Source organism: Hippichthys cyanospilos, chromosome 11 (genome assembly GCF_059441005.1).
Source record: "Hippichthys cyanospilos isolate Australia breed blue-spotted pipefish chromosome 11, RoL_Hcya_1.0, whole genome shotgun sequence".
Lineage (NCBI taxonomy): Eukaryota > Metazoa > Chordata > Actinopteri > Syngnathiformes > Syngnathidae > Hippichthys > Hippichthys cyanospilos.
In genome coordinates this window covers 15,923,721-15,942,489 of record NC_142379.1, presented here as the reverse complement: position 1 = coordinate 15,942,489, position 18,769 = coordinate 15,923,721, and the positions used below count along the sequence as shown (strand labels likewise).

The following is an 18,769-nucleotide window of genomic DNA, read 5'->3' as shown; positions in this document are numbered from 1 at the left end:
AAAAGCCTTCCTTTGGGTCCCTTTGTTTAACCTGCAACAACAACAAAAAAACGCTTCCAAACTGCTGCTCAAATTAAGTCACTGATTCACAAAGCTGCTGTACAAAAATACATTATATACTGTACTCTAAGTGTTAATACAGAACATAGAGTGGTTTTGTGAATCAGTGACTTAATTTGAAGAGCAATTTTTTTTACATTTGTGGGGCATTTTTGCAGGCTAATTCAGGGGACGCGAGAAAATGTTTTTTTTAACCACCAATAATATGACCTTATTTACAATATATATTTATGTGAAGCATTCTTTATTCGGACTATGTTGAAATTTGTGATGAATACTACCTAACATAGCTGCTATGAAATGGTCAGCATCTTCCAAGCAGTGGCAGTTTAATCTATGAAGTGGATATTTTATGTCACGGCAGCAGTCTTGGTTTGCCACACCATGAATCATAGAGGACATCAGGCTTTGTCAACATAAATCCACTTGCACCTTTTCCTAGACATTTCATTACGTCGCCACAAGGGTGTGAATGTGAATTTGCCCTTGGAAGCACCTGAATAAAGTTCTACTCACCAACAAATATAATGTAACAAATGTAACAATTTTCCTTTGTATTTTTTTTTGTCCTCAGAAATACTTTATCAAGCTGCAACCAAAGTATTATTACATTTAAAAACATCAGGTATAACATCTTTTTTTTTTTTTTTTACAATATACTGAGTTCATGAATGTTGTATGGCAGCGCAATGACTTCTGCATGGAGAGAGAAAAACGCTAGCTCTTTTCATGATCAACTGTTAATGTTAAAAATAGCAAAGCCTGACATGCTAGTGTGTTACCAGTTTTGACGGTGCACGTGAAAATTGGAGTTAGAGATACCAAAAAATCATCTCACGGTTATACAAACACTGACATTTGCTTGCAGAACACTCATGCATTTCATTTGTTATTAGTTATTCAGCCCTCTCAACCATCTGCTACAGTTACCCTGGAAATATGCTTCCGGAGCCCCACTCCATTTTCGCCAAATTAATCAAAGCTCTTTGATGGCTCGGAATTAATAATGCACATCACATTCAGATTTTTGACTTTTTTTTCCCAATCATGCTGGAAAGTGACAAGGGTGCAGAATGTCAAGTAAATTCAGTATGCTAATTTTACATTTTTGCGGCAATCGGCCAGGGGTATGATGTGAATGTGACCAATGGTGTTTTCTACTGCACCCTTGCTTTGGCATGGTTTGAGTCGTAATTTGAATAAAATGCTACGTTCACTCAATCACAAGTATTTTTAAATAAATAGTTAAAAAAACGTTAAATCACGTACAAAAACAGAATAAAGAAAGAAATAATAAGCAGTGGTGCGGTGGTGAGCACATCCGCCTCACAGTTCAGGGACCAGACTTGAAATCCACCTCACTCCGGTATTCCTGTGTGGAGTTTGCATGTTCTCCCTCCCTGAGCCCGTGTGGATTCTCTCGGGGCGCTCTGGCTTCCTACCACATGCCAAAAACACGCATGGCATGTGTTTTGGACACACCAAATTGTCCTTAGGTGTGATTGGGTGCTTGAAAGTTTTTTTGTCTCTGCGATTGGCTGACAACCAGTTCAGGGTGTCCCCCACTTACTGCTTGAAGTCATCTGGGATAGGCACCAACAAGCCTGCAACCCTTCTGAGGGTAAGCGTCTATAGAAAATAGTTAGGTAAAAGAGTAGAGCTGCCAGTGAGTGGAAAACATTTTTGATCTCCAAACAAACTCATTTGAATGTATGTACACATATGTTTGATTGTATATGGATACATTTGTAAAATATGTACTTATATGTTTGAATGTACTTTCAAATACATCAAAATGCATTCACATACTTTCAAGCATATTGGCAATTACATTAGAATGTAATTGCAAGTACACCCTAATTGCAAGAGTGGGTCAGTGTTTTCCAGGTTTCTTTTTCAGCACATCTGATTAAAAGGATCAGCTCATCAGCAAGCGCTTCAGGTGGAGAATAATCCAGCGGCGGGCCGTGACTGTCACACCTACACTTTCTGTCATGTCAGACTCTCGAATAAATAGCCCCCATGAGCACATGTACGCATTACTGGGCTACACAGACTATTTTCCGGAGCTTTTAAACTTCAATGAACTCTCATCCGCCATTAAAACTTGTCATTATACGTGAAAAAAACTAATAATTTAAAATAAATATCCATGATTTTTTATGAAGTTATAGAATTACAAATCACAGTTTAATATAAGAACATAATTTTATTTCTTTACTATTAATTGAATATAAACAAAATAAAAACACAAACATTAAAAAATGAAACAATAAAAGCTTGCATTCACCAAAACAAACGGCGGTCACAATCAATCAGTCTTTTCAATATCTCCTGATTTTTCTTCACCTTTTCATTATGAAGGTCTCTTTCTCTTGGCACTGAGATGTACAGTGTATCCATTCGGGTGTTCCAAAAGTTTTTTAATGTCACGGTGGGGCATGGCGGTTTGAGGAGGTGCGGGATGTGGGAAAGGCGGAACCAATAAAAATGCAGGACTGACTGGGGTAGGCTCGAGTGAAGGTGATTTAATAACAAAGGCAGGGTTGAAAGAATCGAAAAATACAAAGTACAAACCAAAAACGTTAAACTGAAACTGACTGGGGGCGACAAGGAACGGGAGGCAGCACGGGAAGGAGGGCAACGCGAGGCAAGACGGCGAGGGGAAGACGTACAAAGACCCGACAAGGGATGAGGCAAAACACTGAGGCTTAAATACTAACAGAACTAATGAAAACGCGAGACACCTGGGAACAACAAGGGGCGGGGTAGCTGACTGGAGGACACACACGGGCGACAGGTGAGGTTGATTACAGTAATGACACGCGGGGAAAAACACAGTGAACCTATAACTTAAACTAAACAACTCAAAACCCACAACAAAACAGACAGATCATGACATTTAAAGCACCGTAGCGCATTGAGGAGCTCTCTTTACCTTTGAACTGAAATGTACAATCCTGTTTATCCACTTGGGTGTCCCCATAACTTTTTATAAGCACTGTAGCGCGTGTGTCCAGCCGTGCTTCGGTGTTTCGTTGCTGCCTTGGTTAAACAATTGAAGTTTGCAAATCCAGTGTAGCTCCAAGGCATTCCCAGCACAACTATCTGCCAGGGTTAGCTCACACCCCTGGTAGCCCATTCACAAATATGGCCAAGTCGGGACAGGTTACCTAATAGCTACGGTACACCTCTAAAGCAATCAGGCAAAGCCAACACCGCATAGCTTGCTTGTTGAGTATTGCACCGCCTTCCTGCAGTGAGCATCCACTCATGTCACATTCAACGTGAGGCCTCTAGATGGCAATCTTATGACTCGGTTGGCGATTACAGCTGTCCATTTAGTTATACGTGCTGCTCACATATCATCTGCGCTTGCGCAGAAGCCCGTGCCATGTTGATGCGAATGCCCTGGCTTCTGGCTAAGGCAGATTACATACAGCCATACAGGCGAGGCAAGTTAGCTGAATTCTAATTGGCTAGAAACCCCAAATTAAAACTACAACACTCGAAGGAGCACAACCAAATGGATCTACAGTAATATGACACGAAAAGAAAAGAATAAGGAGAATAATTTTATTTAAATATATATATATATATATATATATATATATATATATATATATATATATATATATATATATATATATATATATATGTGTGTGGTAAAAATGAATTTGAAAAATTTTTTACTTTCAATAAAGTTATTATAATTCTTATAGTTTATTATGATAATGATGGGAGGTTATGTTAGGCCAGCAGAGAAGGCCTGGCTGGCCCTGACTCTCCAACACTGGAATAATCTTTATCATTTGAATAAGGGGTGTTTTAGAGAGAAAACTGGAAAATGTGCAGGCCCTCTCTGGTTGGAATTGCCCAACCCTGCATACTTTTGCACATAATTGCAAGTTTGTTATAACGAATTTGCACGTCAAAAAAGTTCATTCTATTTTGACAATTCCACACTTTTGTAAAGATGTACACAAATTCATTGAAACCGACTAATGTAATAAAAAGTATTTATACTTTGAAATCCCTGAGGGAGTTTTCCCTATTACTGAATGAAAAGTTCGTCCTGTCTGTTTTGTTATTCTATTCCTCATTTGTTTGTATTTTTTGCATATATTTGTTAATTTTGTTTTAACCCCAAATTAATTTAACTTGCCGAATGATGTTTACATACTCTGGTATTATACTTGACCAAATATTTCCATTGTTTCATCAAAGTTTAAAACAAATATTTCGGGCAGCAAAATCCCTGAAACAGAGCTGCGGGCTTTACAAAGTGCTCGTAAATGCATCACTCGGGGGCGTTCCCATCCAAGCAGTCTGCGTCGCCCGGCTGACGTCGATCAAGCCAAGCTGCTGACACCCTCCCACTCCTTTCGCTTCACGCCGCATCCTCCCAACGAGCACCGACTGCGGGGATGGAGAACTGCAACAAATTAGCACAAGACCACTGAAGAGCTGCGGAAGTGAGAACTTGAAAAAGAAAGCCACGGGGAAACCTTGGGTGCGACGGTGAGTGTCAAGCGGAAACGTAACCATATGGTTGATGTTGAGAGCTGCTGCTTCTGAGAACTCGCACCCGACCGGAACTTGTTCAGCACCGCTTTCGACTAAGCCGCCTCGGTGCTTTTCTCGACGCAAAGCTTTATCACCTGTGCGCGGCGTCAGCGACGTCCACACCTCTATTTGACTAGTTCATTGTACCTCGCCGAGTGAGCATGCGCACACATCACAAGACTGCGCTGCAGGTTTCTCGCTAAATTGAATTAAGCAGTTAACTTGTTCAAACATACGAGGGAGACTCCCTGCACTCGAAGCCCCGCTCGTGCCCTAACGTCTTCCCCTCCCCGGGACAGAGAAATGTCTGGACGAAATGTTACGATCCCGGACGACCGGGCGTTCGCCAGCTTCAAGTCAGAGTGTCTGAGTGAGGAAGGCTGGAGTGCGACCTACAACAAGGGAGGCATCGCCGTGTGGAGCCAGGCATTGGAGGAGGGCAAGTCTGTCCACAAAATTAAGGTGAGTACACTACACGCAACCTCATGCTAACAAGAACAGCGTGGCTCTCAGGCTCTGACGCCTAAAAAACTGCTCCAACGCTGTTGAGAAATTTATATTCTTGCACAGAATTACATGATGTTATGCAATTTACTACGCTTTTAGCCGATGGTTCTATGAACATGCCCTTCCACTCCCTCGGCTTCACGCATTTATTTATGAATGACTTCACTATATGCATGGAAATACCTTTTGCAGGGAAGAGAAGTGACAGCAGATGGTTTATTTTTTTTACACTTCCACCCCCCATCTACTCTCAAGACTGTTGGAGACTAGTTCATAACATTTTCACATTACACCTTTGTGTGTGTTGTGCAGAGTTCTATTTGGAAAGGTTAACTTGACAAAGATCTTTTAAGGTAAAAATACAGTATGTATTCACTACGGTTGAAAGTATGCATTACATGATGTACTATTTGCTCAGTGTTCCACAGCACACAATATACATCCAACCATACAGCCATCCATTTTCGATATCTCCTTATCCTCACAAGGATAATTGGCTTTCTGGTGCCTGTCCCAGCTGTCTTTGTGCAGTAGGTGGTGGACTCCTGGGACTGGTTGTGAGCCAATCGCAGGACACACAGAGACGAACAACCATTCACATGTGCAATCACACTTAAGGGAAATTTAGAGTGTCTAATACATCGAGCATCCATGTTTTTGGAATATGGGAGAAAATTGCCCGGAGAAGACCCAAGGGAGGGGAGAACATGCAAACTCCAAACAGGAAGATCGTTAATGGAAATTGTCACATAATACAGTATTATGAATATTCAATTTTTTTTCTCTTCCATTTTTTTATGATTATTTTTTTTATCAGAATTCGTTTATTGATTCTCTTTTCAAAAACTCAATAATGACCCAGACAAAACAATGCATCGACCTCCCACATAGCGGTTTGTGATGACACTGGAAGACCTCATCCTTACTTAATATTGTAGCCAATGAAACATAATTTTCACATAAAGTGGACTGCATATAAACAAGCATCTTCTCCTGAGACTGTAGAATTTACTTTGTCTTTGTTGTTTTCTCCAGAATAAACATTCCAAACCTTTCGATGTTGCAGACAGGGGAGTCAGCGCCTGCCTCAAAAAACAAAAAACAAAAAAAACACTAGGCTTTTATTAAATAGTGAATTTATTTGAATTTTATTGAACAGTGTGGATGGTTACTGTAATGGAAAATAAGTAATAGTATAACAATTTTTTGCTCACTGACCACCTGGTTGTCCCTTTCATTTAACATGCTGTAAATGAAACTCTGTAGCTAGATTGAGACAACCTTGACAGATAAGTGAGTCCAACATCGACATATTGTATTTTTTGCCTTCCTTCTTGTTTTAATTACAACACTTCTACTCTGCTGACTGATAAGCAAGTTGAACAGAAAGACGTTTCTTTGTGTTTAGAGCTGTTTTTTTTATATTGTAGATGTTCACCCTTTTGACTGAATTAGAATCTTCACTTTTACTTGTCCACCCTCTCTGACAGACCATCATACTTTTTTTTAAGACCAGTTTATTTGAAGCTTCAAATGGAAGAACCCTGAAAAAGACTTTGTTTTTCAGACTCTTTTACTAATCTTGCCAAAATCCTAAAAATTCCCCAATATAACTTTTTCTTTTGTGTTAATATTTTCATGTCTTGACATTACATATCTAACTCGTGAGGAGTCAGTGCTCGCCTCACCGCACATCACTGATCCACATTAGATTGCACATGTTGTTTCCATTGGGTGCCGTATTTCTGCCATGAAGAGCAATGGCAACTAACGGGATTTTTATTTATGGGAAAGACATTCATTTATTTGTGAAGCATTTCCTGAAAGTACACTCAATAGTAAAATAATTAATAAATACCAACGATGATGCAACGTGACAGGCCCGTGGCAATATCCAAAAAGTAAACATAGTTTTTGAGGAAGAATCAAGTCATGGCAGTTCGACTTGTGTGAATGTTTGTCGTGGGAGGTAATGTGGAGGCTCCCTCAGAAGTGCGATGACACTTAAACTACAGTACCAGAGGAATTGTAATGTCCCATCTGACACTTTATTTTTTAATTCACTTGGCATTGGTTTTGAAGGTTTCTGAAATACAGAACACCCAACATTCCTGATTTTAGGCATTGATTGCAAAACATTTTCCTCAAAGTATGAAAAAAACAATGGTAATAGTCACATTTATGCAATTTTCTCCTGGTATTTTTGACTACCCGATCACATTCTACAATATTACTCTGCATTTGTGAAACTCATTGAATCAAGCTGAAAATCTACACACTGTGTGATCTTGCTTTGTCTCAAATCTGTAGTAGTGGAGTGCAACGGCAAACAATTTGAATCGGGGGATAGGCCTTGGTTTGTTATCTACAATGGCCAAAACATCCATGGTAGGTAGACTGAACACTCTAAATCATCCCTAGGATTTTTACTACGCCACTTGTAGATTTTGGCAAAGTGGACCATAGTTCAGCACTCTGGAAAATCCACTTGTGATTTTTTTTTTTCCCCTGGATATTTTTTTTACCAATATAATTTTTTTTTGTGGAAAATGCATACTTGCTGTATTAGCAGTTCAGGAAGAAAAATTGAGGTTTGAAAAAAAAATGCTTCAAAAAATGATTCATAGAAAATTCCTCTAAATTTCTCTAAAATTTTCTCTATTTGCAAGCCAAGTTCTCTTCAAGTGGTTTGCTTGATTAAAAAATAGTGTGTTTTCATGTTTTACAAAAACATTCAGAATAGATTTATCCAACCACCGCATGGTATTAAGCCAGTGGTGCATCATTTGAATTCATTAATATGGATTCAGTCATTCATCTGAATACTGAAATCATTTTATGATATCAGTTTGATTCAAGTTAAGCTCTGCATGCCATTTCTTTTGAGTGCATCCGGGTCAGGGTTATGAGAGCGAGCCATCGGTTGTTTACTTAGTTGAATAAAGTGTGTGCACACAGCAGTGTGTGTCCGTGTGCATAAGGGTGTTATCTGTGTGCAAAAGCAGCAACAGCAGGCTTTTCCCAGCCTCCTCCCATAGTCCGCAATGGAAAAGCCAATCAGTATTGCATAGCAGTCTCAATTGCCAGCATGATTCCTCCAGGTACATCCTGGTGCTGCTCTCGGCTAGGTGTACTGTATCATGTTTGCAGCACTGTGTTATTTATTCATTCTCTTATATGGGACAGACTCAGCAAACAAAGAGATGCGAAAAGTGCAAACCACCCATGTGTGGGTGGAGCTTTATCCTATACTAGCCCGTTAATGTAAATGTGAATGTAATGGAAGCTTGAATTTTTCATGGCCACTTTATCGGTTGCTTGCTTTGCTCACATCACGTGGGTAAGCTTGGTGCAGCCAGCAAACGAAATTTAAAAAATGGTGACTTTAATTTACTCAGTTTTATTTTGTCAGGTTGTTGTACACACAAAAAACAAATCTCGATTAAAAACACATTTTTTAAGTTGTATGTTTAAGTTAAATTTATTTATCACAATCATCACATCACTCCATCATCGGGAACATCAGTCAATCATAGAGTGCAACACCAAATATACAAAAACACTACAAGAGCATCAACTCAATAATAGAAGTCATTCATCTGGACAATTGATACAACTATGGTTGTCAGTATCTCACTTTCCATTTATTTTGACCATTCTCTTACGCATGGCCATGCTCCCATAGATAGACAATTGCCGCTTGACTTTGAACCAAAGCCTGCATCCTCATTTTATAACAGTGGCGTTTATACACAATGGCAACAAAGAACGAAGACAAAAATTATTACTGTTACACACAAAAGAGTATTTTCATTTTTTTTTTTTTACATGTTGTAAAATAGAAAATATGCCAAGCAACTTACACTTCTGCTGCTGCCGGTGAACATGCAAGATCACCATTTTTGACTCAGAGGGGAGCCTCTGATTCACTCATATTTGATAAAACTTTTATTATTTATGTTACTGGTTTGTTTTTTTGTTTTAATTACTGTTTTGTTGTTACCTCTTACCAGCAACTAATAAAGCTAGTCATGAGTTGATAGCATGGTGAGAGGTGATGAAGAAAATTTGGTTATGAGAAGCCATGTTAGCCTTGTAGTGGTTCCACATGGGTCAGCTGTCATTGACAGTCATTAATGGCGGCATGGTTTAATCCCCTGACTTCTGTACATGCATGAGGCTTCACTTCCCACTTAGTGACAATGAAAAAGTAAGTGTGAATGATTGTCTGTCTTGTCTGAATTCATTTTGTCTGAGTTTAGATAGGGCCCAGCTCCTCATGACCCTAAAGAGTATTGAAAATGAATGGTTGAATGAATAGCAAGTAAGCATCGAGTGACAAACACAAAAACATGTTGCATATTACGCAACTATTTTTGGTTCTTCTCTCTAGAAGTCACCATCTTCTTGCCTCATCTGATGAGCTAACTAAATTAAAACATAAATGAATTAAGCTCATGTGTATTTGCTGGGCTGTTTTCCTCCACTCTGACCAGGATGTCGCTTTACAGCTCGGCTTAACATTCTCCAAAGCGCCTCCTGTTTTAGTTGGATTGCAAAAACAGTCATTCTTCTCGCTTGAACTCAGTCTACTTGCTCTCTTAGCTCTCTGTCAGAGAAATCTCAGAAAAGAAGACTAGGACAAGCCTAGCTGCTTAAACAGCAAAAAGAGTAACTCAGACCAGCCAAGATTGACTTTTCTATGCCGGCATAGGGAAGTCAATCTTGGCTGGTCTGAGTTACTCTTTTTGCTGTTTAAGCAGCTAGGCTTGTCCTAGTCTTCTTTTCTGAGATTTCTCTGACACTCTCCTGTAATCAAACAATTCTTAAAAAAAAAACAAATCAAAAAAATAATTGTGCAGTCTTACAAGTACCATCTTGTCTTGGAAGTGATAACTGTCTGTCACCTTAATTGTTATGTTTGTAAATCAATTGAATTTATTAAAACATTGTTTGGGGGTGAAGCTGCATTGAATGAGTCATCGCAATGAATTGAATAAGCTGATGTACTGCCAACCTTTTCTTGACATCATCATTGTAAAACACCCTGGTAGCTACAGCATCTGCTACATGGCCGGCCAAAACAAATTACCTAAGAACAATCTCATTTCACTCGTCTATGGAAGCTGAATTTCAGTCTGTCTAGAGGGATCATATTTCATTTTACTTGTTTCGGAAATTTTTCATTTTGCTTTGCTCTTCAAGTATCTCTCCCAAAATGACAATGAATGCACTCTGATGCCATATATTAGGAATAGTCAGCAATATTTTTTCGTAAGCAGAGTAGTCCTCTGATGAGCAATGTTACTTATTGTTTTTTTTCCTCCAAATAAAAGATCAGTGTCTCCTTTGTTTAGAAGTTTTCAATGGGTAATTTTTACCACAGTGGAATTCAGTTCAACTCTAAAGTGCAAGGGCCATTGGAAACATGAAGGAGGGGATATTAGTCAAGATTTATCAAACATTTCTCGCAAAATAGATGGCCCTGAAGTCGCACAAAACTTGAAGGTTGCTCAGTCAGCATACCTCAAAGACGGATGAACCCTATATATGCATATTTATCTTTTTTTTTTTTTTTTTTTAATTCAGGGGGACAAGTCTGCAACACCCAAGACCTCCGCCTACCTCATCAAAGCTCAGTTGAGTGAGCATTATAGAAGTAAATCTTTTGAGGGCGTAGTTAAGGCACGTTTTATTGACTATTGGCTATCAATCCATTATCTCTTATCCTGGGTTGGGTCGCTGGGGCAGCAACTTAAGCAAAGAAGCACAGATTTACCTTTCCCCTCCTACTGCTATCTAAAAAAAGGTTTAGTTCAGTACATCAGCTTATTCAATTCATTGTGATGAGTAATTCAATACAGCTTCACCCCCAATCAGTATTTTAATAAATACTATTGATTTACAAACATAACAATTAAGATGACAGCGTTATCACTTCTGATACGATATTTATTTATTTTTTTAAAGAATTGTTTGAATGTGTAGAATCATTGTTCTAGACATTTAAAGTGTACTGCTATTTGGCACACCAGCTGTTAATTAATATTCTTCGTATCTATTTTGAGTCGGGACACTCAAAACATTAACAGGACGATACCCCCCCCCCCCCCCCCCCCCACCCACCCCCCCATTATTTAAATAAGAAAAAAATTGCCCACTTGAGGACATTGCATTTTTGCCATTTTTTAAACTTTATTTTTAAATTGTCACTTAAGGGTTTGTAGAAGTTGCTAAATATAGTGACATGGTCAGTAATTTGGCAACACAGAAGACACAAGGCGTTATATTTGTTCACTTGTTTTGTATGCACCTCAGTGCTTTGACCTATGCACACTGTATTTAACAATTGGTTCAATGGCTGATTGAAAATAGAAATTTCATTCCTGCCTGGACTATGAAAGAAAGCTCACTTTTTCTTTTCTCTTGCTGACTCGCTTTTTTCAATTACCACACTTATTCTATTAATACCGCTTTTATGCTTGACATGTGTTGTTGTCTTGAGTGTATCTTTGCTTTTGTTTTGCCTTATTATTAACATCATGTCCCGCTGGAGTTTGTAACTCTGGTAACAGTCTCAGTCATTACTCAGCTCGTTTCTATTTACTACATCATTTCTAAATCTGAAGGTAGAGGTCCCAATGGTTTTTAGGCATAGCTACGCCTTATAGATTGAGAATACACAACATTTAGGACAATACAATAAGGCTACAACAGCCAATATAATTTTAATCCATACAGATAGCAGAGTGTTAACTAAGACGAAGTGAAACTACAGTACTGCACATACTTGCCACCATGAAAGTGACCGTCTGAAGCAGCCCGTTTTAACAATTTTTGAAATGCCTGTTTTATTACGTTATCATTGACCGCGCTATCACTCACATGCATTCAGTAGGAATTAATTGATTGCAGTGGGCAGTTTTCCAAAATCAGTATAGGAGATTGCATTCAGCATAAAATCTTGCATGTCAATGAGTCGTCGTGTTCCTTTGCCTGACGCTGTCTTTGTTTCTTTTTCTGATACAGTGTCGAATGATCACTAAGGACGTGTCAGCTGAGACCATGTATGATGTTCTCCATGACATTGAATACAGAAAAAAATGGGACACAAATGTAATTGAGACCTTCGATATTGGAAAGCTTACAGTCAATGCAGATGTTGGCTATTATTCATGTATGTTCCACAGTTGGTTTCTTCACACATCTAATTAAATTGATTAAAAAAAATCACATTAATGTTCATTGTATTTTTTTGCATGTTCTTCTCTGAATTTGCCAACAGGGAAGTGTCCAAATCCACTCCGTAACCGAGATGTGGTCACGCTTCGCTCCTGGTTGCCTATGGGAAAAGACTACATCATCATGAACTACTCTGTCAAACACGCAGTAAGTTCAGACATGTCTGCACGTTCTCAATTTAGTTGATACTACCCCTGTGCCCAAAGGTGTATGTGATACAAAAGGGAACACATGGGATCACTTTGGATGAGTTGGATCAGGGTGGTCCGCTTTAGCAAGCATCCGTGCCTTATACTGTATGAATTTTTTGATTGATGATTGATTTAACATACTGTATAAACAAAAAATTCATAAAGACAAACAAAATATGGTGAAAATATCACTAGTCAGTTAAGGACAATTGAAATGGTCAAAATGAGTAGGATTCACACCTTTTCATGTCTGTTTATGTATCAAGTTAGCTGTCTCTGTCTGTCTCGATCAGTCTGTCTGTCTGGCTAGCTATCTAGCTATCTCTCTATCTCTTGCTATCTATCTCTCACTATCTCTAGACCGTGATATTATGAGTTGTCATACTGGGTTATCATACTGTCAGAATCTGATTTCGTCCCATTTATAATGGGGGCATAGGCATATAATTTAAGACTTAGTTGGTTGCTTTTAATTTCACATTTGATGTCTGGGCAAACACTCCAGAGACCAAAACCTAAGTCCAGATTCATTAAAAGTCAAGTTTCCCAATTACTTTAGTTCCCTCAATACTTATCTTTCACTGTCCCAGGCTTACTTCTGTGTCCAGGTTTATATTTGGCTATGTTACCATTTAGCCTTAGTCTCTAATTAAATGTTTACACAAGGATAAGACCGCTCATGTGACTATAAGCTGTTGACTTCCACCTTGCCTTCCGCATTCCTACATGGAAAAACACAAAAGGCGGTGTGTGCTTGAACTCCCTATGCTGCAGAAATATTCAATGTAGCTATTCACTAGTATCATTTGGGGAACTTCAGATAAAGATGTATATTTTACATAAAGGAGGTTTCATGGTCACAGTAAGTTGTCTGGATTTTGGGAATAACTCTGTTAAGTACCCTCTGGATTGACCACAGTCCAATTTGCAGGCCTGTGTTAACATAATTGTTAGCTTGTTCAACTGTTCCAGTTGAGGTTAAACCTTTTTCACATTTACTATATTGTTCAGAGCTTAATATTTTCTGCCAAAAAATGGTCGTAGTCTGAAGATAGAAATCATGTTGTCACCAAAGTACACAAGTAAATGTTTATTTACCTGAATAGCCAGGGACACATAAGGTTTTGCCAACCCTGGTTAGAAGTGCTCTGTCAAGGCCAAAAACTGTTACACTCGATCAGGACCTAAGAGTTGCACTGGCATAGAAAGCAAATCAACCGAGCAAATGAAATATGTACAATGCCAGACAAATGTATTGAACCAAACAAAACCTTTTTTAAAACAAAAATTCTGGTGCATAAGACAGGTTCAGGGCTTCAGTCATAAATGAATCAGTCATACTCATTAAAACATTACATTTATTCAGTAATGCAAGTACATAACCAGAATGTATTTATTTTACAAATAATGGAGCAACTGAGTCTCAAACCCCATTTATATTTAAACATTAAAACTAGCTTTTAGATAAGTTATTCCAGTACTTGTTAATGCTGTAAAATATTGAACATAACCCTTACAGAGGATGGATTGGGATAATATGGATTGTATCTGTGAAGCACTGCAAAGTTTATGCTGACATCAAAAAAGAAAGCCGGAAGACTAAATCAACTTAGTTTTATAATAGTTCATACATTCCATTAATATATAGTGTTCACCAATAATTTACACAGCACTAGTCATCAAAACAAATGAAGTCTGATGATGATCGGATGAATGAATCAACAAATGGTTAAGAATGTTTTGTTTGTGCTATATGAGCAAAACACTTATTGATTTGCTGAAATTCATATTTTTTCTCATGCAAACCACAAAAGTCACTAATGGTTAACCATCCGCGTTGGTCAGTGGCTTTTAATGCATCCATGCTCTAATGTGACTAAGATGAATGGCTTCATCTATGCAGAACGTTGACAATGACACTGTTATTGGAATTGGGTGCAATAGTGTTAAATGAATGATCGCCGTTTTTGTTGTTATAGTTATTTTATATGTACAGTATAGTTTTTATTTCGATGAGCAATTCGTGTTTTTAAGGTGCGGATTTCATATAATCTCTTGGATGTGATGACACTTGAATAACAATAAAACAAATAATAATGATACCAATGGGGAAGGTTTTCCTTTAATCGTATTTTACTTTTTAGTGACAAACTTCTGCCATTCTTGCCGAGTAGTAAGCTACTTGCAAGACTACCACATCCATGTTATCTTGCTGTTTAACTAGCAGCTGGTATCTTTACTTGTATCAAATGTGATTATGCTCAACACACCTGGCAGGTACATACATACTCTACCTCCCCAATACTATCAGCAAGAATTCTCAAAGAAATACCTATGGAAGCAACAGAAATAGATAAAGGAGCCGTAATTTCTCAAGATCAACCTGCTCCTTAAGGGCTTTTACTATTCCAATTAGCACAGGTTATCAATCGGCTAATCTATCATTCTATATTATAGATAGCGACATTAAAGATACAGTACCAGCCAAAGTTTGGAAAGATATTTTGTTTCAGAGTTTTTTTTTCATTGTTTTTTAAATACACCCTACATTGCAGCTTAACACTTAACGATACATTAATGAGCTTCCAGGTTTCTTGCAAAATGATCATTTCTTCAGGCTTTACACATGTATTGGAAAATAAGTGTTAGTTTAATATTTTGTTGCTCACTGACCTTCTGGTTTTGTTTGGACAAAGACCCTTTTACTTAGTATACATGAAACTATTGACTTGACAGATAAGTGAGTTCAACACAGGCAATATATTTTATGGGTTTTCTAATTTAGATTCTTCAACGTTGCCATCTTTTGCTCAGATAACAACTTTTTACATCTTGTTATTTACGCAGTCTGCTTTATGATGTGATTGATGCTTTTTGACCTTGAATAAATTGAACATAGCTGTGAATTGTCAAGAGTTAATTAAATATTGATCAAATTTCTTGACTTCTGAATGTGTTTGTGAAACACTTGATTTTGAAGGGTTTTCCAAACTTTTGTCTGGTACTGTGAGTAAAGGAGGCATCGTTAGCCTGTTCCGGCAAACTCTTTGTTTCAAATCAGATTGACAACAACCGATCAAAGGTGTGTTTGTGTTGTTCCTACAGAAATATCCTCCTAAAAAGGACATGGTTAGAGCCGTCTCCATCCAAACTGGCTACATGGTCCAGAGTCAGGGGCCCAACCACTGTGTCCTCACCTACATGGCACAGTTAGATCCACGAGGTAACTATTATTACACACTTCAGTTGTCCAAGTGCTTTCCAGCCAATCACTTAAGCAAGCACATAAAGACTGACAACAATTTGCATTCAAACAGACAGTGACTATGTATGAGAATTGACTGAACCCATGCTGTTAGGTGAACCAACCACTACATCGTCAGCGGCCTCCATTGCTCACTTTTTTTTTTTCTTTCTTTCCAGGTTCATTACCCAAATGGGTTGTCAAAAAGTTTTCCCACTTCCTTGCACCCAGCGTAAGTCAGCCACAATTCAATACATGTTGAACATTTTGTTTTATGTACGGTATATTTATATCGGTAGTCATGAATTTATTTCTTCTTTTAATTAAATATATTTGTGCTTGCATTAAATCAAATACTGCACAAACATGAGTGTTAAACTTTCCTCCGTTAACATGCAAGCAGAGCACCTTCCACCGAGGAGATTGACAGTATAATGAAATGGGATTTAGTGAAGTGTAATCTTGTCATCTGATAATGCCATTTAAATAATGTTTTACTCACTTACATGCATCAGTAGTCATTTCATGCAACGTTTTCTTCACAATCATGTGTATCAGTGAAATGAATCGTCTGTGTCAGAGAGACAAGTCCACTTCATGCTGTATTAAGGGGATAAAAATAAAATCTAAGATGAACTTTTGAAGATGGAAAAAAAGATCATCATGATTGTTCCTACTCCTGCCTCATAATGCACGCAATGCAATTTGTTTTGATTACTGGACAGTAGGCATAAAGTGTTGATGGTCTTTTTGGAATTTATTGAATGAAAAAACGAAAAAAGTTGACCCATCAAAGATATTCATTTTCTTTTTATGGGCTGATGCGTTTGACACTTGATACCTCTGATAAAATATTCATAAACTTTCTTGTCACAGGTCATACCAAATGTTCAATACTCATGTGACACAAAATACTTAAATCAAAATTCCGATTGACCGAAAATGATTGAGAAAAAAAAACACATGTTCAAGTAGCAGAAAAAATATGAAAACCTGGGCAGATGACGCCTCAGGAGATGTAACGTAAACTGTATGGGATCTACAAAGTTCTTTTGAGCCTTGTCCTAAATCACCATTTTTGCCCAATTTTAACTGCAAACGAGGAAACATGAACAGTGCACGTTGAAGTAGTTTTTTATGTAAATGTCATGTTCATGCTGATGACTGAAATGCAAATTGGATAACCGTTCTTTGTTCGTATTTTTGCAGTGCTGATGCTTCTATGAAATGGTATTCTTTGCTAATTGCTTTGCTAATCGTTTTCTTTGCTATGATTGCATTTTCATCTTTGTAGGCAATGAAAATGATCCACAAAGCATGTTTGAAGTATTCTGACTGGAAGCAGAGACACAATCCTGGATTCAAGCCTTGGCTCTACCCTGAACAGACTACATTACCCAGCATCCCACTTTCTGAGCTTAGCATTCAACATGCCGAGAGCCTGGAAAATATTGACGAGAGCTCCCTGGCTGAGACCCACGACAGAGATGACAGCTAACTAATTCATGTACCAGCAAGTTAGACCTGGGTCATGTATTCATGTACACACACATTCATCAATGCAGGGCTACATGCATGCCACATTCACAATTACATGTTCAGTATGCTTTGTCAATTCATACATGCAACACACAATGTACTAATATAGCTTCTCATGCTCACAGCACACTGTGTGGGAGCATTCACATGCAAACCACCATTTCACAAGTCAGCTCCTTATTTCCCTACATAATGCATGCATGCATTCTTTTGTTATATCAGATGCACTCACAGCCACACACACATTTGCAAAGGGCCATGAGTATTTTTTACAACTTGGTAATACTGGCCAAATATCTGTAAATGCAATTTTGCCACTGAATATTCTCAAATTAGATTCTAAGGAAAACAATTTTTTTCACTAAAATCTATGGTGTAGATGTTTATACAGGAGTCTGTGTTTAATTCAAACCTAAGAGTAAACAATTGATATAGCCCCTTATAAAGCGGTTGGCAAAAATACAGTTCATATATAGTGCAATATGCTCACAAAAATCTTTAACACTTGTTTTCAGTTTTGTCTTTCTATCATTTGTGTTAGTCGTGTTTTTAAGCACACAAGAAATATGCAGGTGTACAGGCAGCTGAAGCTCACGACAAAACTCAAAGAACATAATTTTCTGTATTTGTGAGGATTAAGTTTGATGCATCGAGCCAAATATTGATCGAGTTTAAAATTCCAACCTCTAAACTGTAGAAAAGCAATGTCCAAAGTCTCCTAGACTGATAGGTGACGCTGATGTGGAAGTGCCTTAATACCTGCAATCTTTAGAATGGCCAGCAGAGGGAGACTCCACAATATTTTAAATTGTGACGCCTGAAAATCCCAATTTAATGTAAAATGATATTCGACAAACCTATGAGTGAAAACAGTTGTCTCTATCCAGTTAATTGCCACAATTATGTTCGTGCTAAACTAGACTGAGTTTGTAAAAAACAGCCAAAATGTCTAAGCCATATAGAGCCGGCCTCACTTTTTGACAGCCAGTAAGTCCTCACAGAGATAGAAATACATGTACTAAAGCAGTTGTAACACATATTCTTTCTCTTCCACTACTCAAAGTATGTATGAATGTATGCTTACGAATTTAATACAGAATCCTACAGAGGTTTTCAAATGTCATCTGAGATGAGTCTTTTTTTTTTGCATGGGTGTGGGGATGTGTTTGTGTGTTATTATGCTTGTGAATGCATGAATGTGTGTGTGTGTATGTTTGTGTGCATGGTTGCATATGCGTTGTGCACGCTTGGCCCATTTTAGTGTATGATGATGGTGATGTTGAAGGAATGACTTGTTCAATTCCATGCCAGTTAATGGGCTTTTACATTCTTTCAGGGAAAATTGCACACATGACAGCACAGTGGCACAGTTAGTTTGTCTGCCTCACACTTGTACTTCTAACTGCTTCCCTCATTGAGT

General features: G+C 38.0%; 1 protein-coding gene across 1 annotated transcript; it reads left to right on the top strand.

Annotated features, from left to right (window-relative positions):
- Positions 1-4,393: 4,393 nt before the first annotated feature.
- Positions 4,394-18,472, top strand: stard10 (StAR related lipid transfer domain containing 10). Its single transcript, XM_088428171.1, has 7 exons — positions 4,394-4,581; positions 4,926-5,088; positions 12,163-12,310; positions 12,419-12,522; positions 15,672-15,789; positions 15,990-16,042; positions 17,105-18,472. The coding sequence occupies exons 2-7, from the start codon at positions 4,930-4,932 to the stop codon at positions 17,306-17,308; spliced, it is 786 nt and encodes a 261-aa protein (XP_088284297.1). The 5' UTR covers positions 4,394-4,581; positions 4,926-4,929; the 3' UTR covers positions 17,309-18,472.
- Positions 18,473-18,769: the final 297 nt, after the last annotated feature.

Excerpts from the sequence above, each read along its gene's own strand:
- stard10 (XM_088428171.1), top strand. The coding sequence starts at position 4,930 with ATGTCTGGACGAAATGTTACGATCCCGGACGACCGGGCGTTCGCCAGC. Across the intron at positions 12,311-12,418 it reads AGATGTTGGCTATTATTCAT|GGAAGTGTCCAAATCCACTC; the intron begins GTATGTTCCACA and ends ATTTGCCAACAG. Across the intron at positions 16,043-17,104 it reads CCCACTTCCTTGCACCCAGC|GCAATGAAAATGATCCACAA; the intron begins GTAAGTCAGCCA and ends TCATCTTTGTAG.